Raw genomic sequence first — 27,256 nt, 5'->3', positions numbered from 1 at the left:
GGTGGTTTTGGTTGTATTTGGTGGTGTTGGTTGTATTTGGTGGCGTTGGTTGGTTGTATTTGGTGGTGTTGGTTGTATTTGGTGGTGTTGGTTGTTTGTATTTGGTGGCGTTGGTTGTATTTGGTGGTGTTGGTTGTATTTGGTGGTGTTGGTTGTATTTGGTGATGTTGGTTGTATTTGGTGGCGTTGGTTGGTTGTATTTGGTGGTGTTTGTTGTATTTGGTGGAGTTGGTTTTATTTGGTGGCGTTGGTTGGTTGTATTTGGTGTCGTTGGTTGCATTTAGTGGCGTTGGTGGTATTTGGTGTTGTTGGCTGTATTTTGTTGGTCTGTGAGTGCTGCTGATTGACAGCTGCTGCAGCGCTGGGTGGGAGGGCTGAGATGCAGAAGTGTTAGGATGTCCTGCCTCTTATCACTTCCCTTCGACTCCATTGTTCTCCGAGACGCCGGGGATTATTCTCCTCCTGCTTTTCCACATCAACTACTTTTATTATCCACAATGAAATGTCACCTGCCATGGCTGTTTGGCACTTGTAGAGGCGCGAGGCCTTGGCATGTTGTCGAGTTGTGCGTCTGTCCGGTAACAGTATTTGGCACGTGGGCCGTTGGTTTGGTTCAGAGGTGCCTTTAATGTTGGTTTTAAGTGTTGGTGATCCAACATGTGTGTGTGACCTCTGTGATCTGTATTGTCCTGTCACGCAGCGGAAACACTGGACTCATAAAGGAAACTGTGTCCATGAGCAACCACACATTCTGCTCTTCTGTTTATGAGTCTTCATTCACTCATGTGCTGGAAGTGACTCATTCTCTCTGGATTTCTTTTGACCACAGATGTGTCAGATAGGCTGACGTTACCGCTGTATGCGACTCAAAATTAAAAGTGCTCTCACGTTGCAGTGACATCAATAAAAAACACTTAAGATGAACTCATTCTAAAGGTCCTCCTTTATGGAATCTCTTATAGACTAAAACACGTAGAAGCAGAGCAGGGATTCCTGACACTACTACTAAAACTCCAGCAACACGTGAACAAAGAACAACTTTATCAACTTTATTGTCAGACCAACGAGTTTGGGTCTTCATCAGGTCTTCATCAGGTCTTCATCAGGTCTTCATCAGGTTTTCATCAGGTCTTCATCAGGTCTTCATCAGGTCTTCATCACATCTTCATCAGATCTTCATCACATCTTCATCAGGTCTTCATCAGGTCTTCATCACATCTTCATCAGGTTTTCATCAGGTCTTCATCAGGTCTTCATCAGGTCTTCATCACATCTTCATCAGATCTTCATCACATCTTCATCAGGTCTTCATCAGGTCTTCATCACATCTTCATCAGGTTTTCATCAGGTCTTCATCAGGTCTTCATCAGGTCTTCATCACATCTTCATCAGATCTTCATCACATCTTCATCAGGTCTTCATCAGGTCTTCATCACATCTTCATCAGATCTTCATCACATCTTCATCAGGAGCCCAGAAGACTGAAAAATGTCTGAAATATCAGATTTTTAGCTCTAGATGTGCAAAACGAGAACAAGTTATCCCATACAGCTACAGACTGTCAGTGATTTAACGAAGTAGGCAACAGCCAAAAACCAAGATGGCGATGGCCAGAAACCAAGATGGCGACAGCCAAAAACCAAGATGGCGATGGCCAGAAACCAAGATGGCGACAGCCAAAAACCAAGATGGCGACTGCCAAAAACCAAGATGGCGACTGCCAAAAACCAAGATGGCGACAGCCAAAAACCAAGATGGCGACTGCCAAAAACCAAGATGGCGACTGCCAAAAACCAAGATGGCGACAGCCAGAAACCAAGATGGCGACTGCCAAAAACCAAGATGGCGACAGCCAGAAACCAAGATGGCGACGGCCATAAACCAAGATGGCGACGGCCATAAACCAAGATGGCGACGGCCATATATATATATATTACACACACATTCATGCATTTATCGTTTTTTATTGGATTGTTGTCGACTGATTGGTTAGTTTTTCTCCTCATTTTCTGTCATTTATTTTTTGTTGTATTGTCGATGAAAAGTCCGACTCAGGAGAGGAAGGTTGGTGGAGATGCAGAAGACCCTTTATTTACATAAAAGATCTGAACTTCCCGTCTCGGCAGTCAACACAAGAATTGCTTTGTATTTCCGAGCACATCAGTATTTCAAAACAACACAACACACACCCTCCCGTAATTAAGGTAATGATTAATCCCCTTCAGTCCCAGATCTGGCCTGTTCTGGTCTAAATACAAATAGAAAACAGGATATCTCCGTATCAAAGTCTAATTTCATGATGGCTGTTCCCGCACTTTCTACATGTCAGAATGATCACAGAATTATTCTTAATTTTGTTAACTTAGTTTTATTTATTTTTTCCTTTTTTGTTATTGTTTTTTCCTTTTTAATCTAAAAGGAGGTCCGTTGTATAAGGCTGAGGCTTCTGGACCTCTCCTGTCTTATTTTCTTATTTTTTAATTATCTGGATATTATGCAGTCATATGTGTACAAATAAAATAAATACATTATTATATATTATAATATTATATATATAACAGTAGTGAATGGAAAAATAGGTTTTCTTTTGACGATTTCCTAGAAATATGGTAAATATTTGCGTTGCATTTTGATTGAAATCTGGTGATTAAGCTGAAATAATAACTTACTTATGTATTGTGTAATATTACTGACGAAGTAAATTTAAAGAAATGATTAATTCTAGTAGCAGGAGTGAATGTGCTTGATGTTTCCAGGGAGGTGCTCATATAAAGGTGGCCGGCAGCAGCATCCATCAGTATCATTAGAGCTTTATTGCTTTAACAAGCTGTTGACTCACACTGGAGGAAATCCCCACACTAGAAAGTCATCAGCCTGAAGCAGATAAGAGATACGAGTCTTTAATGTTCCTCCTCTTCCTCCGATTCCACCTGTTAAAACAAACAGCGGACGTGACACATTCAACAGCTCCGTCGTCCTGTGAGGATTCAGAAGGACTGGAACCGGGCTGCAGCTGCACATTCAGCTTTATCTTTAATGGTAGAACATCAGGAAGTAGTGATGAATCCCATCATATCCCGAATCCTGAAGAGACGACTTCAAACGTTGTTGTTTCTGACCAAAATGTTCAATTTACGATATGAAACAAAGAAAAGCTGCAAATATTCACATTTCAGAAGCTGGAATGACTTTTCATGTAAAAACATCTGCTGCTTAATAATAATAATTTAATGATAGAATATATATAATAGTACAACAGTCACAGTTTTAATACAGTAGGAGTGTAGTATAACTACATTTTTTTATATTAGTACGTTTACTGTAACGAGTATTTCTACAGTGTAGTATTAGTATCTTTACTGTAAGAGAGTATTTTTACAGTGTGGTATTAGTACTTTTACTGTAACAGAGTATTTCTACAGTGTAGTATTAGTACTTTTACTGTAACAGAGTATTTCTACACCGTGGTATTAGTACTTTTACTGTAACAGAGTATTTCTACAGTGTAGTATTAGTACTTTTACTGTAACAGAGTATTTTTACAGTGTAGTATTAGTACTTTTACTGTAACAGAGTATTTCTACAGTGTAGTATTAGTACTTTTACTGTAACAGAGTATTTCTACAGTGTAGTATTAGTACTTTTACTGTAACAGAGTATTTTTACAGTGTAGTATTAGTACTTTTACTGTAACAGAGTATTTCTACAGTGTAGTATTAGTACTTTTACTGTAACAGAGTATTTTTACAGTGTAGTATTAGTACTTTTACTGTTACAGAGTATTTCTATAGTGTGGTATTAGTACTTTTACTGTAACAGAGTATTTTTACAGTGTAGTATTAGTACTTTTACTGTAACAGAGTATTTCTACAGTGTAGTATTAGTACTTTTACTGTTACAGAGTATTTCTATAGTGTGGTATTAGTACTTTTACTGTAACAGAGTATTTTTACAGTGTAGTATTAGTACTTTTACTGTAACAGAGTATTTCTACAGTGTAGTATTAGTACTTTTACTGTAACAGAGTATTTCTACAGTGTAGTATTAGTACTTTTACTGTAACAGAGTATTTGTACAGTGTGGTATTAGTACTTTTACTGTAACAGAGTATTTCTACAGTGTAGTATTAGTACTTTTACTGTAACAGAGTATTTTTACAGTGTAGTATTAGTACTTTTACTGTAACAGAGTATTTCTACAGTGTAGTATTAGTACTTTTACTGTAACAGAGTATTTGTACAGTGTGGTATTAGTACTTTTACTGCAGTAAAGGATCTGAATGTCTGTTTACCGTAACAGGATAGAGACTCAGTTCATTGTGTTTCCACTACATGAGTTTAACATGGTAAATATGTCAGTGATCATGGAGGTCAATGGTCTTTTCAATGTGACGTCTGGAGGCAGCGGTCCAGTCGAAGTCATCCTGTTGACCTCATAACACTGAAAGACTAATCAGGTTAATGCTCCGAGCTTCCTGAGGAACACAAAGTCACCATGATGTTATTGTTGTTATTAGTTAAAAATGTGTTTCTGTTCATAGCACGTCTGTTCTCTCCGTCTGTTCTCTCCGTCTGTTCTCTCCGTCTGTTCTCTCCGTCTGTTCGGCAGTTTTCCGCTAAATTTGTCTACTTCTTATTTGATTTTGTGATAATTTGGACCACTTTGGCAGATTTCCCACAATGCAAAGTTAGTCTATATTCCTGTCTTCCAGTTAATAACATTGAGATTGATATGTAAGTATGACTTTTAATGATGAATGTAACGTTACTGATGGAGAGGATTGTTTTAATAGTGTACTTTATTAGGGTTTGCATAATTACCTCCGCCAAGGCCGAAAGCCTAGGAAGGAGGTTATGTTTTCACCAGCGTTGGTTTGTTGGTTTGTTGGTTTGTCCGTTTGTATGTTAGCAGGATTACTCCAAAAGTTCAGGATGGATTTGAATTAAACTTTTTGGAGGGGAGGGGTGTGGCACAATGAACAATCCTTTAGATTTTGGTGGCGATCCGGATTAAGGATTGTTTTTACGGATTCCGAATAGCCAAAAAGTAAATGTATAAATAAATAAAATAGAATAATATGGATGCAAACTTCACCAAACCTTTTGAAGAAGAGGGAGGAGGGATGTTTGAGTCCGTCTGATTGGGCCGTAGAAGTACATCGAACAAGTATTTGAACCTGAAAACACTGAAAACACAGTACTCCTCTCATCCCTCGTCCCTCAGCTGCATCGCCGTGAGACTTGTTTAGAGTTCCGGAGCCGTTTTCCCGCCTTTATCTCTGCCATCAGCTCGTTTCCTGTGTGTAACGGCGCCACTTCCTGTCTCTGTGGAGCACAATCGGAGAGATAACACAAAAATCCACTTCTTCCTTCTTGTTTATTTTTCTATTTGTGGACTTTTCCTCCTCCTGCTGTTCCTCTCACTGAGCTGTTCCTCTCACTGAGCTGCTCCTCTCACTGAGCTGTTCCTCTCACTGAGCTGCTCCTCTCACTGAGCTGCTCCTCTCACTGAGCTGCTCTCTGCCTCTCAGCTCACATCTAATCTGAAGTATGTTTAACCTCTCAAACGAAGAATGAGCTCTCCGTTATCTCTCACTGACTTTATATCACTGTTTCCTGACATCATGACCCACATATCGTCTTCACACATGTGGGAGAGAAGTATTCAGAGCTTTTACTGAAGTAAAAGTACCAAAACAACAATGTGAAAATACTCTGTTACATGTAAAAGTCCTGCATTCAAAGTCCTACTTGAGTTAAAGAAGATTAGCTGTAAAATGTACTTAAAGTATCAGCAGTAAAAGTACTCATTGTGTGTCCCCCCGTCCTCCTCGTCCTCCTCGTCCTCCCTCGTCCTCCTCTTCCTCTTCGTCCTCCCCCATCCTCCTCGTCCTCCTCTTCCTCTTCGTCCTCCCCCGTCCTCCCCTCATCCCCCCTCATCCTCCTCCTTCGTCCCTCCTCGTCCTCCCCCGTCCTCCCTCCATTGTCCCCCGCCGGGGAAAAAGGAGAAACACAACAATAAGCACTTCCTGCTGCGAGGCGGTGAGCTCGCCAGCAGAATCAACGTACAGCACATGTGATGAGCTATTGTACGCCGCCACGCCGAGGCCTTCCTGCGTTAACCTGCTTCCTACCGCTGAGGTCACCGTGAGACCCCGCGGGGGTCTGTGGGGAGGAAACACACACACACGAGTACATAAACACACACGTACACAGATCAGCTGTAACATTCAGACCACTGACAGTTGAAGTGAATAACATTGATTATCTGGTTACCATGGCGCCTGGCAGTGGGGGGGATATATTAGACAGCAAGTGAACATACCAGAAGTGGTCCAAGGAAGGAGAACCGGTGAACCGGCGACAGGGTCAGACCCGAGGCTCATTGATGCACGTGGGGAGCGAAGGCTGGCCCGCGTTGTCCGATCCAACAGTAGAGCTACTGTAGCTCAAACTGCTGAAACAGTTCATGCTGGTTCTGATAGAAAGGAGTCAGAACACACTGTGAGGAGCAGTTTGTTGGTATGGGGACCGGTCAGGGTGCTCGTGCTGACCTGTGTTCACCACCAAAAGTGCCTACAATGGGCACATTGTGAGCATCAGAACCTGACCACGGAGCGATGGAAGAAGGTGGCCCGGTCTGATGAATCACGTTTTCTTCCTGTGGGATGAGCTGGACGAACAAGTCCGATCCACGAAGGCCCCACCTCGCCACTTAAAGGATCTGCTACTGACGGCTTGGTGCCAGATACCACAGCAGACCTTCAGAGGTCTAGTGGAGTCCATGCCTCCACGGGTCAGGAGGGGGACCTACTGAATATTAGGCAGGTGGTCATAATGTTATGGCTGATCGGTGTGTACGTGTACAGACGTAGGCAAAGTTGTTGGTACCCTTCCGTTAAAGAGAGAAAAACCCACAATGGTCACTGAAATAACTTGAAACTGACAAAAGTAATAATAAATAAAAATTTACTGAAAATGAACTAATGAAAATCAGACATTGTTTTTGAATTGTGGTTCAACAGAATCATTTTAAAAAACAAACTAATGAAACTGACCTGGACAAAAATGATGGTACCCCTAGAAAAGATGTAAAATAATGTGAGCATAGGGACATGTTAAACTAAGGTGTGTCCTGTAAATAGCATCACAGGTATCTTCAAACTTGTAATCAGTCAGTCTGCCTATTTAAAGGGTGGAAAGTAGTCACTGTGCTGTTTGGTGTCATAGTGTGTACCACACTGAACATGGACCACAGAAAGCTAAGGAGAGAGTTGTCTCAGGAGATCAGAAAGAACATTATAGACCTTCATGTTAAAGGTAAAGGCTATAAGACCATCTCCAAGCAGCTTGATGTTCCTGTGACTACAGCTGCACATATTATTCAGAAGTTTAAGGTCCATGGGACTGTAGCCAACCTCCCTGGACGTGGCCGCAAGAGGAAAATTGATGACATATTGAAGAGACGGATAATACGAATGGTAACCAAAGAGCCCAGAACAACTTCCAAAGAGATTAGAGGTGAACTCCAAGGTCAAGGTACATCAGTGTCAGATCGCACCATCCGTCACTGTTTGAGCCAAAGTGGACTTAATGGAAGACGACCCAGGAGGACACCAAATCATAAAAAAGCGAGACTGGAATTTTCCAAAATGCATATTGACAAGCCACAAAGCTTCTGGGAGAATGTCCTTTGGACAGATGAGACAAAACTGGAGCTTTTTGGCAAGTCACATCAGCTCTATGTTCACAGACGAAGAGATGAAGCATCCAAAGAAAAGAACACTGTACCTAATGTGAAACATGGAGGAGGCTCGGTTATGTTATGGGGCTGCTTTGCTGCATCTGGCACAGGGTGTCTTGAATCTGTGCAGGGTGCAATGAAATCTCAAGACTATCAAGGCATTCTGGAGTGAAATGTGCTGCCCAGTGTCAGAAAGCTTGGTCTCAGTTGCAGGTCATGGGTCCTCAAACAGGATAATGACCCAAAACACAGCTAAAAACACCCAAGAATGGCTAAGAACAAAACATTGGACTATTCTGAAGTGGCCTTCTATGAGCCCGGATCTAAATCCTATTGAACATCTGTGGAAGGAGCTGAAATATGCAGTCTGGAGAAGGCACCCTTCAAACCTGAGACAGCTGGAACAGTTTGCTCACGAGGAGTGGGCCAACATACCTGTGGACAGGTGCAGAAGTCTCATTGAGAGTTACAGAAATCACTTGATTGCAGTGATTGCCTCAAAAGGTTGTGCAACAAAATATTAAGTTAAGGGTACTATCATTTTTGTCCAGGCCAGTTTCATTAGTTTGTTTTTTTAAATGATTCTGCTGAACCATAATTCAAAAACAATATCTGATTTTCATTAGTTCATTTTCAGTAAATTTTTATTTATTATTACTTTTGTCAGTTTCAAGTTATTTCAGTGACCATTGTGGGTTTTTCTCTCTTTAACGGAAGGGTACCAACAACTTTGCCTACGTCTGTATGTGTATATATATGTATATATATGTATATATATGTGTATATATGTATGTTTTATTTATTCCTTTAGTGCTACTTTCATACACTTTATTCTATTTTATTTTCTTATTCATTTTCCTACATAACAATCTAGTATTTTGTTCTAAAATATCCTTCAAATATCCTAAAGTTACCTCAGAATTCAGATTCAGATTACAGAAGAAGTGATTGATGTTTTATTCCAGTGAAAGTCGCTCAGAGTTTCTGTTAGACGTCCCGTAGAGACGTCCTCTAGGACTCTCTGATGACCACGATACAGGAGACAGTTCTTGGCGTTCCCCGTCAGCCGGCCGGATTAAACCTGTAATAAACTGAGATATTATGCTGCTTCTTTGACCCGGAGGCCAAGCGGCTCACGTTAATCCCAGTTTATCACATCATGGAGTCCATCCCAGACTCAGAACCGCCATAATAACCGAGCTGAGAGCGCCAAAACGTGGCCCTGCTAGAGCAGCTAGAACGCCGCGTAGGCATCGTAAATAATGAAGAACACAAACACGGTTGTTTTTGTTAGTGTGCAGAGGTCACTGTGGTCCTGGGTGGCGGGGAGGGAAGGTCGCTCATTGTCTGACCCCCCCGCTAACTCGGACAGGAAACAGAGCCAGCTGTGGCGCCCTGCTCCGGCCTCCAGTCCCACGCTCTCATCATTGTTCCTCTGCTGTCAGGTAGCTGTCAGGACTAACACTCACCAAACCTCATGCGTCTTTAGTCTCGTTTTGTTGCTCGCTGTCATTGACCACTGAGGCGTGCAGTATGTTTGACACCAGCACACTAAACCTCACTTCTTTTTCACACTTAGATAAGTTACCCAGTTCTACTAGTGGGTGGCATCCCACACAGACCCACACAGAGCCACACAATACGGCATTGTTGTTTTCCTTAAAACACTGAGTTCCTACCAGGATGTCTATATTCAGATGTGTGTGTGTGTATGTGTGTGTGTGTGTGTGTGTGTGTGTGTGTGTGTGCGTCTGTGTGTGATGTTAAATAAATAAACTTTCATTTGAACCTGCAGGGAATAACACTCAGTCCTTCACCATCAGTCCCGTCCAATCAGAGCAACAACAAAACTAAACTAAATACTAATATTAAACTATTAAATACTATTTACCTCATTACACAAGATTAACTTACTTTTTGCCTGCAGGAAAAATAAGCTCCACCTTTACCAGCTGCAACATTAAAGTGATGAACAAATAAAATATCCAAAATAAAATAAACTAAAAATATTAATAAAACATCCGAAAAATATAAGTAAAATTGGAGGAAAATAATAGTAAAGTATTAGACAAAAAAATTAAATACACAAAATAATATCAATAACATATCTAAAAAATCTAGGTAAAATATTCCAAAAATATGAGTAAAAAATCAGAAAGATATTAAGAAACTATCAGACAAAGATTTGTAAAATATCCCAAAAATAATTAAAATAAGTTCCACCTTTACCAGCTGCAACATTAAAGTTTATGAACACATTAATGCATCAATAATTAAAATGCAATAATATATACTAATCTGCATGATGAGTACTTTTACTTTTTGGTACTTTAAGTACGTTTGTAGTTTTTCTTAAAGGGCCAGTGTGGGGCATCTCCTGGGATCTGTTAGCAGAAATGGAGCTGATGCTGATGAGACCAGGATGTACACGTTGCCATGACAACACCAGACCCCTTTTATCAGTTAGTAACCATGGTGACATGGTTTAGTGGGCAGAGCGTTAAGTGAAGGCAGAATAATTCTCTGAACACGTTAGTTAACGCTGGCTAGCTACTTTTGTTGTCTTGTCTAGTTTCTCTCAACATGTGCTGTCACTCATTCTCCAGGATCACCAGTGGTAGTTAAGAAAGTTAACATTAACCAACGCTAGGTAGCTGGTCCAGAGACATTATTTATTTATTTATTGTGAATCTTATTGTGTTTCTATATTTTGTACTTTTATGTATTATTATTATTATTATTATTATTACTATTATTATTTTTATATTTTTTACTGTTGAATAATTGCTGCTTTTCATGCAGTTATCTTGAATGTTATTTATTTGTGCCTCTTGTTTGCAAAGTGCTCTAAAAATGAACTATTTTATTATTATCATCATCATATTATCATTATTATCATTATTATTAGTAGTAGCAGCAGCAGTAGTAGTAGTAGTAGTACTATTATTATTATTATTACTATTTTTAATATTATTATTATATTATTATTATTTATATTAGTAGTAGTACTAATATTATTGTTATTATTATTTTATATTATTATTGTTTTTATTATTTATATATCATATATCATATTATTATTATAATGTTATTATTATTATTATTATTAGTTTTATTAGTAGTAGTAGTACTAATATTATTATTATTTATTTGTGCCTTTTGCTTGAAAACTGCTCTAAAAATAAATCATTATTATTATTATTATTATTATCATATTGTTGTTATTATTATTATTATTATTAGTAGTAGTAGTAGTAGTAGTAGTAGTACAAATATTATTTATTTTTTTAAACATTTTTATTATTATTATAATAATTATTATTGTTGTTATTATTATTATTGTTATTATTATTATTATTATTATTATTATTATTATTATTATTATTATTATTATTATTATTATTATATGATGAAATACTAAACTAACCTGCAGTGCAGCCTGTATCACAGAGTGTGTTGTGTGTGTGAGAGCAGAGCTCTACTGCCACCTCCTGGTGCTTCACATGAACTGCAGACAGTTTTTCACACAATAACTGAGCTGAGCTCATAATGAGGACATGCAGGAGGAAGAGGACAGCCTCAGTCTGGCGTCTGGAGAGGAGAGCTGCTCTAAACATGATGATCCATCCGGTGCTGTAGGTTCATCTCTGCAGGTGTAACCGCTGCTGTCTGTCTGTCTGTCTGAGAGGAGATACTGAGCAGCATCCATCCATCACATCACAGGGCTGCAGACCCAACCCTGTCATCCGCTCCTCTGGACGTCTCAGCATCCTCAGCATCCTCCTCCAGCTGAGTCCAAGATGACGGCCAACAGCAGGTACAAAAGTCGCGCGCCTCGGACAGGTAAGCTCCCCCCCTCCCCCTGCAGGTAATTAATAACCGCGTCACATCACAGCTCATTAAGCATCGATTAACCGCTCTGTCTGCTGTGTCTCATCTCCTCTCCTCCTCCTCCTCCTCCTCCTCCTGATGGACGGATCGATGGATGCTCCCTGGATGTCTTCCTGACCCAGATGATGGAGAGGTAAGAGACAGGAAGACTCTTACAAAATAAAAGCCTCCTGCATGAACCAACAGGATCTCTTTGTTGTGGTGCAGCTGACACATTTTGGCTGTAAGTTAGCTAGTATGACCTGGTTGGATTCTTTAGGTTTTCTAGTTTCATATGATACCAGTATCTTCACTCTAGCTTTAAAACTGAGCTGCTACGACCTACAAATTGCAAGTTGCGTTAATGCGTTAAAGGTCCCATATTATGCTCATTTTCAGGTTCATACTTCTATTTTGTGTTTCTACTAGAACATGTTTACATGTTTTAATGTTCAAAAAAAACTTTATTTTCCTCATACTGTCGACCTGAATATTCCTGTATTCACCGTCCGTCTGAAACGCTCCGTTTTAGCACATTTTGACGGAATTGCAACAGAATTGCATTAACATTGCTAGGCAACAGCTTGGGTCCATGTGTACTTCCTGTCAGCTGATGACATTCACATTCACTGAAACCAGGAATAAACTGGGACACATTTAGAATGTTTACGTTTAAAATTGGGTCAAGGGTCTAAATATTCTATATTTGTGACATCACGAATGGGCAGAAATCCTGACGGCTTGTTTCAAATGCAGAGTTTCTGAATACGGGCTGTGTGAATTTCCCAGTGGATTGAGTTTTTCGATACTTTCACAGTATTTATATAGGATTTAAGCCTGCTTTATAATGAAAAAACATGAAAATCTCACTTTTTTATAATATGGGACCTTTAAAGAAATTATATAATAATGCGCTATCATCGCAGCCCTAATCGGAATATTTCCAATAACTCCAGGGTGCTTTATTTTTAAATTTATTGAAAAAAGATCTGTATAATCATTTCCTAAATTCACAACATGATATTATCTAAAGAAATATTCTGCTTCAATCAATATTTGTTGGCGTTTAGCCTTTCAAAAACAACATTTACGCATAGAGCATATACAACAATAGAGATATATGTGCTGTGTTCCTGAGAAGCAAATTCAAAAGCAGGTGCAGTGATCAGAATCTATCGCTTGTAAATGTTTAGCTTTGCGTCAGTCAGTACAACTTTATTTAAAATTTTATACCAAATATTTTATTTGTTTTTTTAATTTTTTGTTGTTTACATTTTTTTTAATATTTTTAGTTTATTATATATTATTATTATATAGGTATTTTTTTTAATATTTACACTTTTTTTTTGTTTATTATATAATTTTAAAATGTTATACCAAATATTTTATTTGGTATTTTATTTTCTTAGTTTATTAAATTTTATTTTTATTTTGTTTATTATATATTTTTAAATGTTATACTAATTTCATTTAAAATGTTATACCAATATTTAATCTGGTATTTTATTTTGTATTATTATTTATATATATATATATAAATATGTCTTGTTTTGTCCGACCAACTGTCCAAAACTGAAAAATATTTGATTTATAATGATGTAAAAACAGATAAATGCAGCAAATCCTCTTAGTGGAGAAGACAAAATAATAGAATATTTGGCATTTTTTGCTGGAAAAAATTACTAAAAACATCCAGAAAATTATGAAAATAGTTGCAGATGAATCAACAAATCGATTTAGCTTTAAAATATATAATGTAATACTGTGAAACTATATGGAATAAGATGATTTTTAGGGTAAAACTGTGTATCTATAGAGGAAAAAATAAGCAAAAATATGTCACTGCAAACTCTTCATCAGTGATACTAGATAGATCCCCTCGTATGTCTCACATACAGCATCTCCTCGCCTCCTTCACTGAGAGCATCTTTATTTAGAGATATATAACATCCCATGTTCATCCTGCCTCACAGCTCTCCTGTCCTTTCATGGACGGCAGCGCTGCCAAGGCTGAGTCAGAGCAGCCGACGGACGGACGGACCGACTCAGACGCTGCAGTCTGGATCTGTAGATGTTTTTGTGATCTGTGTGTGGGAGTGACTTGCAAACGCATCCACAGACTAAATGTCAATATGGAAGCAAGCAATACCAAAAACACCCCCACACACACACACACACACACACACACACATCTCCATATACTCAGCTGCCTAAAGCTGAAGTGCTCTACATTAGAGTTGTGATGGGAGGAGCTCTGTTTTACTGTGTGTGATGCCTCCCATACACTGCTCGACCCCCTCATCTGGAGCCGCTGGCTGCCTGCCATGCTGTATTATGAACACTCGGGTTAACCTCAGGGCACGCTCTCTGTGTCTCTGCCACCCTCTTCAATAAAGCATGAAAGGAATCATGGGAATGTCCTACTAACACAGCTATACTGTATGTACCACGCTGCTGCTGCTGCTGCTGCTGCTGCTGCTGCTGCTGCTGCTGCTGCTGCTGCTGCTGCTGCTGCTGCTGCTGCTGCTGCTGCTGCTGCTGCTCTGGGTCAGCCGTTATGATGAATACTGCCCTACATTAAACCACACATTTACTCAAAATAATGCATCTGTCTTTCTGACATCTGTTTTACTATATGAAATATATATATATATATATATATGCCATAGAAAAAAGCCAAAATGCAGTATCTGTGCCATTATTTAGCCTAGCGTCGCCCGTCTCCAGCGATAATACCTCCGTGGTTATCAACCTTTACTTGACAAAAAGCTGCTTTTAAGCCTTAAAAACCTGTTATAACGTTTTAATGTTTTTTCAAAGTGATCATTTATGCACGCCTCCAACTTGTGCAAAATGCTGCTGCTCGCTTTTTAACTAACACTTCCAGACGTGAGCACATCACCCCCGTACTTTACTCGCTCCGTCGGCTTCCAGTTCGCTTTAGAATCGATTTTAAGCTCTTGATGTTTGTTTCTAAAGCCACTAACGGCCTCGTCCCACCTTATTTGTCCGAGATTTTAACTCTCTGCGAGCGTAACGGGGCTTTGCGGTCATCAGGTCAACTTTTATTAGAAGTCTCAAGGTCGAGGTATAAGCTGTGGGGTGATCGCTGCTCCTAAACTATGGAACAAGTTCCCCCTGATATACGCACTGTCACTGACCTAGTACTCTTTAAATCTAAGCTCAAGACTTTTTGCTTTTTGTGTACCTTTTTATGATTTTATGATATGTTATGTTTTTATTCCTGTTATTTCTTGATGTTAATGTGAAGCACTTTGGGTACCTTTTGGTTATTGTAAAGGGCTATACATATAAATGTTGATTGATTGATTGATTTAGATTTCCAATATGAGACTAAATCAATTTGTAAATTTGTTTTCATAATTACTCTCACTGCTAGAAGACCACTGGATACTAAAAATTATAATAATAAAGTTAAATTAAATCCAGAACCACCAATATGGCGACAGATAGCTCGCAATATGGCGATGGATAATAAACTAGCTATCTAGCCAGCTTTAGTTATCTAGTGCGAGCTAGCTGCTAGCTAAATCTAAAGCTTTCTCATCTCCACTGCCTCTGTGACCTAAACTGATCTATACATGTATTTTTCTGTGTCATTGTTTCCAGGAGAAAGATTACGTTGGTTTTGCGACGCTGCCCAACCAGGTGCACAGGAAGTCGGTGAAAAAGGGATTTGACTTCACCCTCATGGTGGCAGGTGAGAGATGGTGTCGCCTCTTCAAGCACTAACTCGTTACTGTAACAGTAACAGCACTAACTCGTTACTGTAACAGTAACAGCACTAACTCGTTACTGTAACAGTAACAGCACTAACTCGTTACTGTGACAGTAACAGCACTAACTCGTTACTGTGACAGTAACAGCACTAACTCGTTACTGTAACAGTAACAGCACTAACTCGTTACTGTAACAGTATCAGCACTAACTCGTTACTGTAACAGTAACAGCACTAACTCTTTACTGTAACAGTAACAGCACTAACTCGTTACTGTAACAGTAACAGCACTAACTCGTTACTGTAACAGTATCAGCACTAACTCATTACTGTAACAGTAACAACACTAACTCTTTACTGTAACAGTAACAGCACTAACTCGTTACTGTAACAGTAACAGCACTAACTCGTTACTGCAACAGTAACAGCACTAACTCGTTACTGCGACAGTAACAGCACTAACTCGTTACTGTAACAGTAACAACACTAACTCGTTACTGTGACAGTAACAACACTAACTCGTTACTGCGACAGTAACAGCACTAACTCGTTACTGCGACAGTAACAGCACTAACTCGTTACTGCGACAGTAACAGCACTAACTCGTTACTGCGACAGTAACAGCACTAACTCGTTACTGCGACAGTAACAGCACTAACTCGTTACTGTAACAGTAACAGCACTAACTCGTTACTGCGACAGTAACAGCACTAACTCGTTACTGTAACAGTATCAGCACTAACTCGTTACTGTAAAAGTAACAACACTAACTCGTTACTGTAAAAGTAACAACACTAACTCGTTACTGTCACAGTAACAGCACTAACTCGTTACTGTGACAGTAACAACACTAACTTGTTACTGCGACAGTAACAGCACTAACTCGTTACTGTAACAGTATCAGCACTAACTCGTTACTGTAAAAGTAACAACACTAACTCGTTACTGTCACAGTAACAGCACTAACTCGTTACTGTGACAGTAACAGCACTAACTCGTTACTGTGACAGTAACAACACTAACTTGTTACTGCGACAGTAACAGCACTAACTCGTTACTGTAACAGTAACAGCACTAACTCGTTACTGCGACAGTAACAGCACTAACTCGTTACTGTAACAGTAACAGCACTAACTCGTTACTGCGACAGTAACAGCACTAACTTGTTACTGTAACAGTAACAGCACTAACTCGTTACTGTAACAGTAACAGCACTAACTCGTTACTGTAACAGTAACAGCACTAACTCGACTGTGATCAAAAAACTGTTTGTTTATTTAATAAATAAAAGATTAGTTTATTTAATCCGGTGATTCACTTTATTCAAATTGAGGATTTTGTTTGATTTTGTTTTTTAGGTGATGATGTCATAAAATATGGCGACAGACATTCAAAGCTTCATTGGACTCATTGTTCTTTATATGAGATTGTTTTTTGTACATAATAAATACAGTATAATAAACAAAACTAAACACAGAGGTACTTTTACTCAAGTCAAGTTTTGAAAGCAGGACTTTTGCATGTAACAGAGTATTTCTACGCCGTGGTAATAGAGTCCCACGTTCAGCATGTGGATTTAAACCAAAGCTGTCTTCAGACAAAAAGACTCCAGCTTTCACCACCACACCTCCGCACCATCTCAGCTTTCACAAGTTTCACTGTGTCCTGTGAAAATGTGAAAAAAGTCTGGCTCTGCTACAATATGAATATTAATCTGGAGGAACAAGATAAAACTCTCCTCTCAAGAAACGAGCTGGATTTAATTAAATCCATCAGTTAAAACCTTCAGAAGCATTTTAAACATCCCGACAGACGAAAGGTTGAAACTAGTTTCTTATTGAATAATGTCGAGTCCATTAAGGGACGACAGCTGGATTGATTTTGGTTTTATTTTTTATAATAAATTGGGATTATTTGTCGGAGGAGATCTTTGTCCTCTTTTAAAACTCTTTTTTAAATGCACTTTCACTTAATTAATTAATTCCTTGCTGTGTATAAACTGTATTATTATTATTATTATTATTATTATTATGTTATTTAAATGAGCACAGACTAGTATCAGTGGAACAATCGAAGGTTTACGTTCAGACCATTTGTGGCGTATCGTGTTTTTATGAAGTCTGGAGAGCAGAAAACATCGATGTGATATTTGAGTCAGATTAGATTAAGTGTCTCCGTCTCCGTCTGCTTGCTCACAGCTCAGACTGTCCTGGATGTCTCTGGCTGAGGCGTTCCACTAGTTTAGAGTTTTATTCTGAAAAACCTGATGTATAGTTATGACTGAAAGCTGTATACCTGTGTGTGTGTGTGTTCCAGGTGAGTCTGGTCTGGGTAAATCCACTCTGGTGAACAGCCTCTTCCTCACTGACCTGCATAAAGACAGGAAACTGCTCAATGCAGAAGGTCAGTCACCGACCAATCACACGTCTCCTTACCTACATTTAATCAACCTCTCTGCTGTAGAATGACAATAAAGGAACCTTTACCGTTAAATATCCTTTAAACATCTTTGTCTGAGTGATGTTTTCTTGTCCTGAAGAGCGAATCAGTCAGACGGTGGAGATCACGAAGCACACGGTGGACATCGAGGAGAAGGGGGTGAAGCTGAAGCTGACCATCGTGGACACGCCGGGGTTCGGAGACGCCGTCAACAACACAGAGTGGTGAGTAGTTCACGTTGTACGCTGAGATCTGGACAATAAAAACAGCTCTAGAAGATCTGATGGTGAATAATAATAATAATAATAATAATATTAGATAAAGGAGCTTTCTGTGGCTTCAAGTTGAGTGAATTACCTCCGAGTCTGTGAACAACCTGGTTCCGTTTCACATCTCCTCACTCTCACATGAAGCTTAATGCATTTGTGTCTTTGTAGTCATTATGTATCTCTTTGTAGTAATTTTGTGTCTCTTTGTGGTTGTTTTGTGTCTCTTTGTAGTCATTTTGTGTCTCTTTGTTGTCATTTTGTGTCTCTTTGTAGTTGTTTTGTGTCTCTTTTTGGTTGTTTTGTGTCTCTTTGTAGTCATTATGTGTCTCTTTGTGGTTGTTTTTTGTCTCTTTGTAGTCATTATGTGTCTCTATGTGGTTGTTTTTTGTCTCTTTGTAGTAATTATGTGTCTCTTTTGATGTTGTTTGTGTCTCTTTGTAGTTGTTTTGTATTTCTTTGTGGTTGTTTTGTTTCTTTGTGGTCATTTTGTGTCTCTTTGTTGTCATTTTGTGTCTTGTGGTTGTTTTGTGTCTCTTTGTGGTTGTTTTGTCTCTTTGTGGTCGTCTTGTGTCTGTTTGTAGTCATTATGTGTCTCTTTGTAGTCATTTTGTGTCTCTTTGTTGTCATTTTGTGTCTTGTGGTTGTTTTGTGTCTCTTTGTGGTTGTTTTGTCTCTTTGTGGTCGTCTTGTGTCTGTTTGTAGTCATTATGTGTCTCTTTGTAGTCATTTTGTGTCTTGTGGTTGTTTTGTGTCTCTTTGTGGTTGTTTTGTGTATCTTTGTAGTAATTTGGTGTCTTTGTAGTCATTATGTGTCTCTTTGTGGTTGTTGTTTGTCTCTATGTGGTTGTTTTGTGTCTCTTTGTAGCTGACTCTCAGATGATGCTTAATGCACTGTCTGCTCTCTGTTTGGTCTGTGTCTCTTTGGCTCAAGCTACTTTATTGATCTGATTTCTTTAGGACATTAATTAGATTTCACACTATCTCGTCTCACTGCTTCTGTGTTATTGATCTGTTATCGTCTGTTTCTCCTGTTTCTGAAGCAATTTGTGACTTTCTTTTAAATAGTGCAACATAACTCTTTCTCTTGTTGTGTTGTTGTTATTTTACAATAACTGAGGGAAATAATTTCCTGCAGTATATTTAGATGAATCAGAAGGATTGCAGGGGATTTCATCAGACAATAATCTGATGTCACGTTCAGGAGTTCAGCCTCGTGCCTCCTGGCTACTTTGCAAATTATTCATATAAATAAAGATAAATAATGGTAAATAATGGTAAGAGCAGCTTCTACAGCACGTTAAGACAGGAGACAAACACCTGAAATGGAAGTGGCCAGTCAGAAAAGGCAGTTTGGATTCTGAATCATAACTCGTCTATACTAAATAAATGTTTTACATGCTGCCTTCAGGATGCTGGTAGAATTAACTGGATCAGATGAGTTTGCAGACCAGTGCTGTTTTATTAGCCGCTGTTTCTAAAAGGAGAGTGGAGATCAGTTGTTTTGTCCTGCTGTGTAAAAAGTGCCCTCTTCAGCAGTGACGCCTTCATCACCTGCTGATACGATAGCTGGCACATTAATAACTGCCCAAACTAAACAGCACATCGGCAGTCATTATTATTGATTATTCATCACTGAAGGTAAATTAAGTACTAAATATCAATACTGAATGAGCAAGAGTCTCGCTTTAAAGGAATAGTTTGATGTTGGTTTTCTTGGTTTTCTTGGTGAGCGTTAGATGAGAAGATTAGTACCACTGTCATAACTGTATGCTAAAGATGGAGCATCATTATAACACAATCGGCCCCATAGGAGCAAGACACACAGACTTAATAGTTGTTTAACCTGTTTTTGATGTTGTTTTGTGTATCTTTGTTTGTTTTGTGTCTCTTTGTGTTTTTTTTGTATCTCTTTGTGGTTGTTTTTAATCTGTTTGTAGTTGTTTTGTGTCTCTTAGTGGTCATTTTGTGGTTGTTTTGTGTCTCTTTGTGTTTTTTTTGTATCTCTTTGTGTTTTTTTTTGTATCTCTTTGTGGTTGTTTTGTGTCTCTTTGTAGTTGTTTTGTGTCTCTTTGTAGTCATTTTGTGTCTCTTTGTGGTCATTTTGTAGTTATTTTGTTCTCTTTGTAATAATTTGAGTCATTATGTATGTCTTTGTAGTAATTTTGTGTCTCTTTGTTCACAGTAAAAATAAATGTTAAAAATACATAAAATCCAACACATGAGATATAAAACAAGATAAAATAATTAGTGGAGTAAAAACGTATAACATTCCCCCGCCAATACAGAAATACTCAAGTAAAGTACAAGTCCCTCAGATCTGTGTATAAGTACAGTACTTGAGTAGATGTACTTAGTTACTGCTCGTCTCACTCTCGGCAGAAAAGCGAATAAGCAGACTTCCCAAATGTTGAACTATCCCTTTAAATGTTTTGTGGTTAAAAACTCCTAAAAGCTGTTTTTGTGTGTTTCAGCTGGAGGGCCGTCACCGACTACATCAACCAGCAGTTTGAACACTACTTCAGAGACGAGAGCGGACTCAACAGGAAGAACATCCAGGACAACAGAGTGCACTGCTGCCTCTACTTCATACCTCCGTTTGGACACGGGTAACGAGAATACACACAGTATACACGTGGTATTTAATATGTACTTGCATCTCAGTAAAAATCATGTCGTCCTGCAGGCTTCGTCCCGTCGATATAGAGTTCATGAAGGCTCTGCAGGATAAAGTTAACGTGGTTCCTCTCATCGCGAAGGCCGACTGCCTCACTCCCACTGAGATAAAGAAACTCAAAGAGCGGGTAAGAAAGCACAAACATGTACATGTAGATTACATAAATAATCCATAACTATACCTGCAGTATATCATGTGAATCCTCTAGTTATCGTCTTTGTTCTCTGTTTAATATGTGCACAGTAAATCTGAATTCATGCACTGACCTTTCTGTGTGTGCAGCATCTCTTCTGGCTGCCGGGTGTTTCAGTGTTTTCATTTATATTCCTGCACTGAATCAAAGCTTCAAAGACGTATGTGCATTTGCATAAACACAGTAATAGATGTCTGGCTAAAACTGGAAGTGTATTATTTATGTATTAATTTATTCATCCAATAAATATTAGAATGAAGCTCCTTTAGGTATAAAAAAAGAATTAGGGCTTTCAAACTAAACGCGATAATAACGCTAATTTGTTTTAACGCCAGTAATTTCTTAAAAGCATTAACGCGACTTATGATTTTTAGGTTGTAGTGGCTCAGTTTAAAGCTAGAGTGAAGATACTGGTATTATATGAAGCTATAAAACCTGATGAATCCATCGGTACCAACCATGTCATACTAGCTTTTAAATAACGCTCCAAACTTGCACTTAATTTTGTTGAGGAAAAACTGACAGGGCCGAAAAATTACGGAAAAATGCGGAAGAGAAGCAGAAGAAAAATCTGAAAAATGACTGGAAAACATCCCAAAAATATCCGAAAAATTACAGAAAAATGTCCGAAAAAAGGCAAAAGAAAAGTCCGAAAAATGTCTGAAAAATGTCCAAAAAATATCTAAAAAATTACAGAAAAATATCCGAAAGGAAAAATGTCAAACAAATTACCAAACAAAATCCAAAAAGGCGGAAGAAAGGCAGAAGAAAAGTTCAAAAAATGTCTGAAAAATGTCTGAAAAATGTCTGAAAAATGTCTGAAAAATGTCTGAAAAAAGACGGAAGAAATGTCAGAAAAATTACCAAAAACATTCCGAAGAAAGGCAGAAAAAAAGTCAAAAAAATGAAACTATAAAACTTGATGAATCCATCATTACCAACCATGTCATACTAGCTGGTCATGAAGGAGGTTAAATAACGCTCCAAACTTACGCTAAATTTTGGCGAGGAAAAACTGTCATGTCCTTATCCACAGGGCTCCCTTGACCTCTGACCTCCAGATGTGTGAATGTAAATGGGTTCTATGGGTACCCACGAGTCTCCCCTTTACAGACATGCCCACTTTATGATCATCACATGCAGTTTGGGGCAAGTCATAGTCAAGTCAGCACACTGACACACTGACAGCTGTTGTTGCCTGTTGGGCTGCAGTTTGCCATGTTCTGATTGGAGCATATTGTTTTATGCTAGATGCAGTACCTGTGAGGGTTTCTGGACAATATCTGTAATTGATCTGTGTTGTTAATTGTGATTGATTGATTGATAGCAACGGAGCTGAATATCACAGTTATGTTATATTCAGATTTAGTGAAAGGACAGACGGGGAGAGGAGGCAGTTGAAATGAGCTGAGCGTTAGATTGGTGTTGTGTTTCAGCTCGTTTTAGTGGCGATGACTCAGACTTCCTCCACAGAGATTTGATCTGGACTCAGTTGTAAAGCTTTTTTTTCAGGGCAGCGACTTCCTGCTGAGTTTTAGCACTCAGTGGGAGGGTGTGTGTGTGTGTGTGTGTGTGTGCTGTTATCATTCTCATCTCTTAATGTGTGTGTTGTCCTTCCAGCTGAGGGAAGAGATAGATAAATACGGGATAAAGATCTACCAGTTTCCTGACTGCGACTCTGACGAAGACGAGGAGTTCAAGCGGCAGGATAAAGAGCTGAAGGTGTGTCTAAATGTACATGATGCACATTTACTAAAGTACTGTACTCAAGTGCAGTTTAGAGGAATTTGTACTTGAGTATTGCAATTTTTCTGCCACTTTACAACTCTACTGCATCACATTACAGAGGGAAATGTTCTACTTTGAACTCCACTGTCAGAACCCAACTGCAGAAACACTGCATATGATAATCAAAATATATAATATATCAAAATATAACACAACAGGGACCATTCTGCCTCTATAATGAGTACTTGTACTTATTATACTCCATGTTCATTTTGCTCGATACTTCTGCACTACTCCTACCGTTACGAATGCAGGACTTTTACTTGTAATGTCGTACTTTTACCCTGCGGTATTGCTGCTTTAAGTGAAGGCTGTGATGTGTTTGTGGTGCAGGAGAGCACTCCGTTTGCGGTGATCGGCAGCAACACCGTGGTGGAAGCCCGAGGTCAGAGAGTGAGAGGGAGGCTGTACCCGTGGGGCATCGTGGAGGGTAAGAAACCTTCTGTAGCTGTCGATCCCAACTCTCTCTCTCTCTCTCTCAGTGACTGACCAGCCCTGATGTTTATCTCCTCCTGTACGCAGTGGAGAACCCGTCCCACTGCGACTTTGTGAAGCTGAGGACCATGCTGATAAGAACCCACATGCACGACCTGAAGGACATCACCAGCGACTGTCACTATGAGAACTACAGAGCTCAGTGCATCCAGACCATGACCAGGTAAGTGTGTGTGCAAACGTTTTGCACGTTCATTATGCCGAGGAAAATAACTCTGGATTCAGCTGTTTGTTCATTTTACAACTTTAGGACATCATGATTTAAATGAGGGATATTTAAAGGGACTATTTGTAACTTTTAGAAATGCTTCTTAACAGCGACACCTGTGGCCGTGAAATCAACGAAAGTCAGCGTCGGGCTCGTGCTTGTGCTCGCTCTACATAGACATGAACGAGCATCACTCAACACAGTGAGGAGACACACGTCAGCTAAAAGCACAATATCACTCTATATTTCAGCTGCTTGGCAGTAATGTTAGCTGACCAGACCAAGGTCTCTCCATGAATCACTGCTGATACTGTGTTTGCTTCTCCTGCCTCAGCGCAGGCTTCAGCAGCGGGGCTCCGCAGCGAGAAACACGTCTCCCTCCGCCCGCAGCCGGAGTGAACAGCGAGACACCGGCACCCGGTCGGTAACGAGACGACTAGGTTTCTCTCTGCAGAGCTCCTTCACTTCACAAGACACGGGAAACCTCTGTTGGTCTGGAGGAGCTGCAGCAGTTATTTCTGCACAAACGTCCACTGAACATTCACTAGATATTCTCAGAGCTAAACTAACTCTTCTGCAGTGTGGAGTGAGTGCGTGTTCACGTCTAGAGGTGGAGCGAGTACGCGAGAACGCGCGCGCTGTCTGAGTGAAGGCAAGCACGCAGAGGAGCGGGGACGCCGGCCACACACGAGCGCGTATATGCGAGCGCGCATGTGTCCCGACCCGCTACATTTATGCGCTTAAAAAGTTACAAACAGTCCCTTTAAGTGTTCCTACTGGGAAGTTGATTTACCTAAAAAAAAAACAAAGATCCTCTGATTTACAGATGTCTCTTCATGGCCACAGACTCATTGGCGTCTTCAGTCCAAAATAGCGCCAGCGGCTCTTGTCAAATAACCACTGCAGTTTTGTCTCTTTGCTTCTAGACTCTTTGTAGTCCCTTTAATGATGAGTCATGGTTAACCTGTGCATAATGCACTGCAATATCATAATCTATGTCTTGTGAGCATGTTTGTGTTCCGATATGTAAATCAGGACCGGAACACAACCGAGAAGAAATGAAGAGGAATACTAGTTTTTCTCATTTCCAAAAATTCAAGTCTTTGCAGGTTGATTTCCGGCCTGCAGTGAAACAAATGAAAACGCGGTGGCTTGCTGTTTTCATCCTCCGCCTCCATGTTTCTCTCTAATCTCACAGTAAGATGAATGCAGATAAGCGAGTGGAGAGCCCCATCCCGATCCTGCCGCTGTCCACACCGGACGTGGAGACGGAGAAACTCATCAAAATGAAAGATGATGAAGTGAGTGATGATGAAAATCTGACTCCTCAATAAACCTTGAATACTGAATAATGCATTGCAGCAGGTGTTACGTAAGCATGTGTGATGTGAAATGATGACCCATATGTGTTATTATGTAAGCTTCATCCTCCTGTCTCTGTCTTATCATTACCTCTGCAGCTGAGGAGGATGCAGCAGATGCTTCAGAAGATGCAGCAGCAGATGCACGAGCAGGACCTGTGACCTTTACAGCTTTTATTTAGGAGACAAATCAAACGCAGATTTAAACCTTCATAAAACCCCTCTCTTCAGGGGATGAGAGAGGAAGACATCTTCAGATAATTAGTCAGCATTTCACCCGATTCTCAAAAGGTCACAAAGAAACAGTAGATGAACAGTATGCTGGGAGATGTATTTATAATAATAATAAACTTTTTTTTAATGCAGTCGTTAGCCAAGTGAGTCTAGTTAGGCAATAGAGAGTAGATTTGTTACCTTTAGATCACAGTACTTGAAATACTAAATGAGACTAATGCACCATACCTTCAATTCATTTAGTAGTTTATGCACTGATTGTGTGATGCCTGAACTGAATGGTTTTTATTATTAGTATTAGTCTTTTATTAAATAAGGACCATGCACAAAAACATGTCATGTCAAAACGAGAGGATTTATGCCACATTTGAGCTTTTTAGTTAATTTCCACCTGCAGTCCTCGGGCGGGCAGGAACACACAGAACCACATTATAATCCATTACAATTAAAAACCTGTTAAAGGGGTAGTTCGGGTGTTTTGAAGTGGGGTTGTATGAGGTTTAAGTGTACGCTATGTTAAGAATATGTTCGACCTTGCTGTGAGACAGTTTGACCTCTATGCTCTCGCTAAAGCCACCAGACTCCAATGAAAAAAACAGTGATTTTACCTCGTAGCACACAGGGGTAAGAAATAGGAGATAAAATAAGAGTAGAGGGTCATTGAACTGTATGCTGTGGTAATTTGACTACAACAAAAGAAAATTGTTGTCATGACGACATCAGAATGGATTTCATGAAATTTCATTTCACTGTAAAATCTCACCTTAGTCTACTTTATGTTAACTATTTTAACTTTTTTTAGTCAACTATTCGTTACTTATATCTATAATTATTTCAACTGCTTTCTATAAGGTTTTTTTAAGCATTTTTTTCCCACTATTTTTAGCTATTTTTAACTCTTTGTCCAATTTTTAACCTGAATTTCCAAAAAAAATTATTTATTTTTTTACCACTTTTAGCGAACTATTTTAACTCTGCTCAGTCCTGGTTCTGGTTCTCCTGTGCCTCCCTTCCCTCCAGCGGGCCCGGCAATACGGCCTGGGCCTCCAGCGGCTCATTTTCCGTAATCAATGCAGCACCAAAGCTCGGTGGAACCAACCCAGGAGCTAACCAGCCAGCTGCTAATTCCACCGTGCTCCAACGCCACGCTGCTTACAGAAACGAGACAAACAAAGTATTAGCGTTGCTTTCATCTCACTATAAAATCTCACCTCAGCCGCAAGTCGGTTTTGTTTATGCGGACGTCAGCCCGCTGCAACGGTCACCATGGCAACCGGTGGTACACATAAAAAGGGCTGCCGCTCTGACCATCCTGTTACGTTGATTTGAATGGAAATGCGTTTCTACTCCACCAAAGTCACACAATAACACAACAAACTAACCGATCGATGCAGCGGCAGACCAGCAACTTCACGTGTTTTGCGAGGTTAGAATTACTGTTTTTTTCAATGGAGTCTGGTGGCTGTGATGAGAGCACAGATAACGGCTTCAGACAGTCTGACCGCGAGGTAAAGCGGTGAAAACATTCTAAATACAACCACACTGAGAAACAAAACAACTATCCCTTTAAGGTTGACATTTTTTGGGGAAAAGAATAAAGTCTGTACGAGCTATAAGCTCAGCTGGAAGCTCGATGGCATTAGCAACCACTCAGAATTATCATATGGCATCAAACCATCAGCCTCGTTTTAATCTCCACGCTGCGGTACGAGTGTTCAGATACATATAGACTCTGAGTCGGAGGAGTTTAAGTGTTTCTACTCAGCATGATTATCAGTAAAGCCATGATAAAAACATGCAATATCACCCTTATATATAAAACGTAGTATTGCAGTGTACAATCATGAGGAAAGGAGGGAAGAACAATCCTACATACAGTACACTACATCAGTTGTTTTTGTTTGTGTGTATAATATATAACAATCAGTTATAGTATTACAGTATTACTTACCATAACTATTACATACAGGATGTTACAGGTGTGATTCAGTGACCATTTAAAAATGTACACAAGCCTCCTGGTGAAGCAATTGAAGTAATATCCCAACAATGTATCAGCTTTATAATAATAATAATAGTAATAATAACTGTTGTTTATACAGCTAACTTTTCAAAAACAGTGTTACGGAGTGCTTTACAGTAAAACAAGGACAAGTAGAGGGTTAAAAACAACTAAATAAAATCTTTGTTTTCGTCTAAAAGTGTCTTCTGATGTCAATAATTAAACATTTGCTTGGATAAAA

At 39.4% G+C, this 27,256-nt stretch overlaps 1 protein-coding gene across 1 annotated transcript; it reads left to right on the top strand.

Moving 5' to 3' along the window:
- Positions 1–11,285: 11,285 nt before the first annotated feature.
- sept5b (septin 5b) lies at positions 11,286–27,256 on the top strand. The gene is made up of 12 exons (XM_037753030.1): positions 11,286–11,586; positions 11,757–11,767; positions 15,244–15,334; positions 17,669–17,755; positions 17,892–18,015; positions 20,532–20,666; positions 20,744–20,861; positions 22,548–22,649; positions 23,049–23,145; positions 23,238–23,373; positions 24,617–24,719; positions 24,879–27,256. Exons 1-12 carry the CDS (start codon positions 11,544–11,546, stop codon positions 24,939–24,941), a joined length of 1,110 nt encoding a protein of 369 aa, XP_037608958.1. The 5' UTR covers positions 11,286–11,543; the 3' UTR covers positions 24,942–27,256.

Source organism: Sebastes umbrosus, chromosome 19 (genome assembly GCF_015220745.1).
Source record: "Sebastes umbrosus isolate fSebUmb1 chromosome 19, fSebUmb1.pri, whole genome shotgun sequence".
Taxonomy (NCBI): Eukaryota; Metazoa; Chordata; class Actinopteri; order Perciformes; family Sebastidae; genus Sebastes; species Sebastes umbrosus.
Note: the sequence above shows the minus strand (reverse complement) of the source record. Positions and strands in the feature narration are given on the sequence as shown.